Below are 6,550 nucleotides of genomic sequence, written 5' to 3' on the forward strand. Positions count from 1 at the left end.
CCGAGAAGTCCATCGGCCGGGGCCACGCCCCAAGCCCCCTCGCTCTTGGATCGAAGCTCGCCGCCGCCGACGAACGCCGCTGTGGGAACCTCGAGCCCGAACCCACCACCCAGCTTGCACAAACCCAACAGCCGCATCCGCACCTTCAGAACAGAAGGCCAGCGACCCCTTCTCCTCGCGAAGACAGCGAGCCACCAGCGAACACCAAACCAATCCGCCGCCGCCGGACAAGAAGCCGACGACCGGAACAGGAGGATGCCGGGACTAGCACCACCAGCACAGCATCCAAGAGACCCCTCTACACAAAGGGACCCAAAAGAGACGAACCTCCCAGATCCGCCGCCGAGAGTGACGCCGGAGTCGTCGTCGAGGACGCCGGAGCCGCCGCCAAGAACGCTGACGCGCAGGAGGGGGATTATTGGCCGGCACGACAACCGATTTGCCGCCGGCAAACTAAGCTCCGCCGCCATATCCGACGACGAGCTAAACCTAGGCGAAACTAGAAACCTAGCTACCCTATACACAGACAGGCCGCCGGAGGCCAGCCCGCCCTCCTCCCCCAACGCCGGCGAGGGCGTCAGAGGATTTGGGCCGGCCAGATCGACGACTGAGACGAGCTCGCCCTCTTTTCGCCGCTACCGCAACTGTAGCAGGGAGAAGAGTCGAGAGAAGTGGAGAGGGGAAGCCTCAATCATTGCGGTGTTGATTTAAGTTCACCAAAAGTTGACCTCGAAAGCACTCTAAAAATTCAGGAAGCCAGGTCTTAAATGCAGGAGCGTTGAGTGTCCTACAATTGTCCTACAATACAAAGGCCCCAGGGCCAGAGAGTAGGTCTATCTATTGCCCCCATCACTAACGAGTGGGCCCCGCAGCGCCACTCACCGAGGAAGCCCCACATGGCAGGTCCGGAACGCGCACGGCACCCACCCCACTTAGGGTGGTAATGGGATGGCAGGTCCGAACAAGGCCCGTTTAAACAGGAATGCGCACGGCACCCACCCCACTTATATAGGATGGTGATGGGACATGATTCTAATAGTCTCTTCACAGCCTAACAAGACTCTTAAATTATTTAGTTTAAAATTGTATAAGATTAAAATCCGACCTTTTTAGAATTTTAGTTTTAGATTTTCTAGTTCAAAATTTTGGCCCTTAACCACCCGGCCCCACTCATCCTCTCTCTCTTCCCTCTCTTCCTTGTGGCTCGGCTCGGGTCTTACTGGCGTCACATGCTCTCCCCCTACTCCTTCTCCGTCGTGTCCCTTTGCTAAAAGCTTAAAGAGAAAAAAAACCAAATCGGACAGTACTGTGCCCACGCAGCGCGCGGAGGGGCGGACGCCGGCGGCGAGATCCTGCGGTGGCGGGGGATGGCGGCGGGGAGGCGGGGGGCGGCGGAGTGGTGGCGCTAGTGGCGGGCAGACGTCGGGTGGGCGTGGGGTTCCGGGGACGCGGGGTAGGTGGGTGAGAGGGACATGAAGGCGCTCCGGCGATCCAGCACCTCGTCCTCGCCGTCGTCGTCGTCCTCGCCGACGGCCGCGTCCTCCCCGCCGTCCTCGTCGTGGATCCACATCCGGTCGCTCCTCGTCGCCGCCGCGTCCTCGTCCTCGTCGTCGTCCTCCTCCTCGGCGGCCGCGGCGGGGAGCGCGGTGGCCGTGGTGTCGTCTGCGGCGGCCGCCACGTCTTCGTCCGCGCCGGCATCGTCCTCGCCACACTCGGATCGGTGGGTTCCTCTCTCCGGATATGGCGAAAGGCGGCGTCTTTAGGAGTAAAAATGTCCCATTTTCAGTTCGTATTGCATGAGGTTCGTTTGGGTGCTTCTGATCTGGTTCCGTGGACTCTGCCCGAGCTTGCTGTGATAGTAATTAATGGTCTGAAAGCGGCTTAGCTACTCAAATTAGGGTGCTTCATGTGTTTTGATCTAGTAAACATTTAGATTGCAGCTTAGAGTAGAGGTGTCCAAGGATCGTGCCTGGCTCATTTTCTTGCATGTGCGAAATCCGTTTTGCCATTAATGGGTTGCCACTTCCATGAACTAGGAATCTCAGTATGTTATTTTGTGTTTCAGTTGTGTGCTCAGTAGCAAGATGCTTCCTGTATTTGCTTCAGAATATAATCAAAGCCTCTGTGGCTTTACTTCTAGATTAGTAACACTTTCAGGGGCAAATTACAGGTTATGCGACTGACTCAAGTATTAGTTCATAATGTTAGACTGTCATGTTTTATCAGGTTGTGTATGGCTAACCTGTTTCAAGTCAGTTTGTTCCATGGACGATCTGATCACCACAAGCACCTCACCCCCTTGTTTAATAAGCAACCAGAGGAAGTTGTTTCCATAATCCATGCTAAGTTTATTTTATAAACAAATTATCTCATTTTATTGACTCTCTTGTTTTGCATTTTTGATCTATTTCTTATACATGTTGGTATTAACAAGGACTCGTTTAGATTGACCAGTGGATGCAGTATGTGCATCATGACACTGGAGCATGATGCTGCACATTTAGCTTGTCAGTTGCTATGCTGATATTGTTTTAGTTGTCTATGCCTCTCTGATTATACCATTTGCTGAAATGCTCTATATGATTATATGTTTGCAGAGGTGGTATTAAATCTCCATGGTCCCGAAGGAAAAGAAAAAGAGCACTTTCTCGTGAACAGTGGGACAGTCTATTTTCAGCAAATGGGAAGCTTCGTGATGGTGGAAAGAAGTTTCTCAAGAAAGTTCGCAGTGGAGTAAGTACAGTACTTATTCATTTTCCATCCATATTATCCAGATATATGTTGCATCATAGTTGTCAATTGATTGTCCAGTTTAAAAATAGTCATATAGATATCTCTGCTATTTACAAAATGTTCTGTTGCTTAGTCTAACTAAATTACTGACATAAATGCCCCTCTTTTATTGTACCAGGGTATTGAACCAGGCCTGCGGGCAGAAGTTTGGCCCTTCCTGTTAGGAGTGTAAGTCACTTGTTTTTGTATCCATCGAGTAAATTTATTACTGCTCATTTCTTTGTAAGTCTAATATTATAACTATGCACGGCATTTGAGATAGTGCTGCTTGAATTTGTTCCGGCAGCATACGTTACTGATTAATAATTGTACAGTACCAAACAACTTATTTGAGTGGTAGGTATCTGTTAGTTTTTAGCTAGATCAATCTTGAAATTGGAATTATATATAATAAATTGAAGGTTATGAGTACTTGTTTGTGCAGAAGCTTTTTTCTTTCTCGAAACCTACATTTAGTACATGATAGCACATAAGCATCTACATATTATAGCCATCAAACTATGGTGGATTGCAGGCTAAGGGGTCAAGTAAATGGTTTTGAGAGTTGAGGCTTGTAAAGAAGATGGTTGCATAGTTCAGGGTGTAAATTAGAGAAACGTGAATGTTGTAATATGGACCTTTTCCTTTCCTTTTGTAGACGTTGATAGTCTGAAAAGGAATAGCTAGTGTACTCTGGTGGCCTTACCTGGAATTAGTATTATCTCTGGTGGCCTTACCCGGAATTATTAGTATCTCTGGTAGCCTTACCTGGAATTAGTAGTATATCTTGTAACTTTTAAGAACGTGAGTTTGCATGACGGCCTCAATTTTCGGCTTTGTAAATACTATCAATATCAGCATATCACTCATTGAGTATTTTCAGTGCAGTATGGTGTCAAGTCTGTTCAGATTTTTGTTCTTTTTTATATCTTGGTGACTTGATATCCTTGGAAACTGACCTTGTTGGATCTTGTCTGCAGCTATGATTTGAATAGCTCTGAAGAAGAAAGGACCACTGTCAGGATCAAGAAAAGGTAAGATATTCATTGCTGTAAAGGCTTTTCTTTATTTTTTTTTATCTGGCTCCTTCTTTATGGAACTATATGAATGGCTGGTTTGCATTAAAATATTCATTGGCTTAATATACAATTTCCATGAAGCAAGACTGAAAAACAAATATCACGTTGCACAGCACCTGTTAATCTCTTGAGTAATTTCAGGAAAGGATGCCATAATAATTTTTGAAAGGGAATGGCACTAGGATATCCTATTGTCATTCATGTTCTGTTAGTAATTAACTAATTATGAATTGGCATGGCTTTGGTACAGGAAAGAGTATGAAAAGCTGAGGCGGCAGTGCCAACAAATTCTGACTGGCTGCAAGGGAAATGGGTTGAAGGCAATAACTGAAGTTAATAATGAGGAGTGTTCTAGTGTAGAGGGTACTGCTGAAGGATCTGAATCACCTTGTTTTGAAGATGCCCATGCTGTATGTACTCCTGTTTCACTCGAGGAGCTGAAACCTGAACATAATGAAGCTGAGCAACCAGAGAACATTGTAGAATGTATGGAAGAAGAGACAGATGAATTAAATTATGCATATCCATGCATAGCGGAGTCAGAGTCATCTGATTCTGAATCATCCGACGAGGATGACCCTGGAAGGATGTCTGTGTCTGGTGAAGAGAATTGTGATCCAGATCCTAAATTTACCAGGAGCACTTCATTTAAGGCGGATTTTTTTAGGTCTAGCAGAACCTCAGAGGACTTTGCCACATGGCAGCGCATCATAAGGTTGGATGCTATCAGGTCAAACAGTGAATGGATTTTGTTCTCCCGCAACCAGGCTGAAGTTTCCAAAGAGAGAGCAATGCAGTCTGCAGCATCTGTTGGGTTGAAAGATTATGATCACTTAGAACCCAGTATGATTTATCATGCTGCCCGATTAGTCGGACTACTTGAAGCATACGCAGTCTACGATCCAGAGATTGGCTACTGCCAAGGTATGAGTGATCTCTTATCACCTATCATTGCAGTGATGGAGGAGGATGACGAAGCATTTTGGTGCTTTGTGGGTTTCATGAGGAAAGCAAGGCACAACTTCAGGCTTGATGAGGTTGGAATAAGAAGGCAGTTGAAAATTGTCTCTCAGATTATCAAGCGCAAAGACTCGCACCTGTATAGGCATCTCCAGAAGTTGCAGGCTGAGGACTGTTTCTTTGTATACAGAATGGTAGTGGTTCTCTTCAGGAGAGAGCTCACTTTTGAGCAGACTGTATGCCTGTGGGAAGTTATGTGGGCTGATCAGGCAGCCATACGGGCTGGGATCGGGAGGTCTACCTGGGGAAGAATAAGGCTGCGTGCTCCACCAACCGATGACCTGTTACTTTATGCTATTGCTGCATGTGTCCTGCAGAGGAGGAAACTAATAATTGAGAAGTATAGCAGTATGGACGAGATACTGCGAGAGTGCAACAGCATGGCTGGGCAGCTAGATGTCTGGAGGCTGCTAGATGATGCACATGACCTTGTTGTTAACCTCCATGATAAAATCTGATCTGGTGGTAAGTGCTGTTTTCCGCCCTTGCTGTAGAACAGATGTAGGCCTCAACAAAAAAAAAATTGAGGTACCTTCGTTCCCGGCACAGAACTGATGAAAATATTCTATTATCTACTATTCGTTCCCGGCACAGAACCCACTTCTAGGTATAGAGAATGTTGTAACTTAGAGCGAGGACTTGAGTGTCCTTGCAGAGAAATGGCTGAAATACTGTTTGGCGTTACTGAGGCACTGTAAACTATTCATTGTTTAACCTGTTATAGGTAAAAACAGAGTTTCCTGGGATGGCAGTCCATCCATTTTATGCATCCATGCTAAAGTTAACCAGTAGAAATGTGCAACGGTTTCTCAATGCAAGAATTTGCTTTCTAATGGCTGGTGATGAAATTAGCCTCCACCAGACGACCCTGCCAAATGTTTCCACCAATTTTGTTGTGCAAAGGGCAGGGAAGCATTTCGGAAATTCCGAATTTGCGAGTGAGAGTGAAACAAAAAATTTCGGGTTGAGAAGCTGTTCAGAACCAATCATCCTTTCAGACATAGAGATCTAACAGCCTAGATGCATTTTGTTCCTAGTCTAGCAGTACTGCCAAGAGGGCTTTTGTTTGATCTGCTTTTCGGGCGCCAATTACCCTGGTGTGGATTCTACATTTCTATCCATGGTGACAAGGCGGCGAGCAACGTATCCAACGGAATGGCACGTACTCCTACGATGAAGCAAACTCCGATGTGATCGATCTTGCCTGGGACGGCTCGGCAGGCGGAACAATGGCGCCGGCGTCCACAAGTTGCCATTAAGGTGTTGTAGCCTCTTGTCTGTCGGATCCGTGCTTGGGGATGCTGGAAAGCTTTGGATTCTTCTCCCATCAGCTCGCAAAGGGATCAGTCCATTTCGATGAATCATAGTACAAAAAGTTTGGTCACAAATTGATGAGCTGCCCAAGCTTAAACCCGAGCATTTTTGGCCGTTTCAGGAGAAAACAGTGCAGTCCTATGCCGCATGAATGTGCCTTTGCAGATGGATGCAACTTAACCCCTCGTCAGGTCCCCCCTTAAACACACGCCACTTCACTGGAACTGGAAGCAAGTCCATCCATCTCATGTGAATCGGCAACAAAATTTCGTGCCACCAAACCTGAGGAATGTGGAGTACTCACTCTTGGTTGTGATGAGTGAATTGTCAACCGTACGGTGTGATCGTGTGCTTGGTCTTTAGTT

At 46.7% G+C, this 6,550-nt stretch overlaps 1 protein-coding gene across 1 annotated transcript; it reads left to right on the forward strand.

Moving 5' to 3' along the window:
• Window positions 1-1,247: 1,247 nt before the first annotated feature.
• LOC120685025 (rab GTPase-activating protein 22-like) lies at window positions 1,248-5,662 on the forward strand. The gene is made up of 5 exons (XM_039966873.1): window positions 1,248-1,720; window positions 2,598-2,733; window positions 2,912-2,961; window positions 3,753-3,806; window positions 4,102-5,662. The coding sequence occupies exons 1-5, from the start codon at window positions 1,473-1,475 to the stop codon at window positions 5,327-5,329; spliced, it is 1,716 nt and encodes a 571-aa protein (XP_039822807.1). The 5' UTR covers window positions 1,248-1,472; the 3' UTR covers window positions 5,330-5,662.
• The last annotated feature ends 888 nt before the right edge of the window (window positions 5,663-6,550 follow it).

This window comes from Panicum virgatum, chromosome 2K (genome assembly GCF_016808335.1).
Source record: "Panicum virgatum strain AP13 chromosome 2K, P.virgatum_v5, whole genome shotgun sequence".
Lineage (NCBI taxonomy): Eukaryota > Viridiplantae > Streptophyta > Magnoliopsida > Poales > Poaceae > Panicum > Panicum virgatum.

Excerpts from the sequence above, each read along its gene's own strand:
- LOC120685025 (XM_039966873.1), top strand. The coding sequence starts at position 1,473 with ATGAAGGCGCTCCGGCGATCCAGCACCTCGTCCTCGCCGTCGTCGTCG. Across the intron at positions 2,734-2,911 it reads TCAAGAAAGTTCGCAGTGGA|GGTATTGAACCAGGCCTGCG; the intron begins GTAAGTACAGTA and ends TTATTGTACCAG. Across the intron at positions 2,962-3,752 it reads TGGCCCTTCCTGTTAGGAGT|CTATGATTTGAATAGCTCTG; the intron begins GTAAGTCACTTG and ends TCTTGTCTGCAG.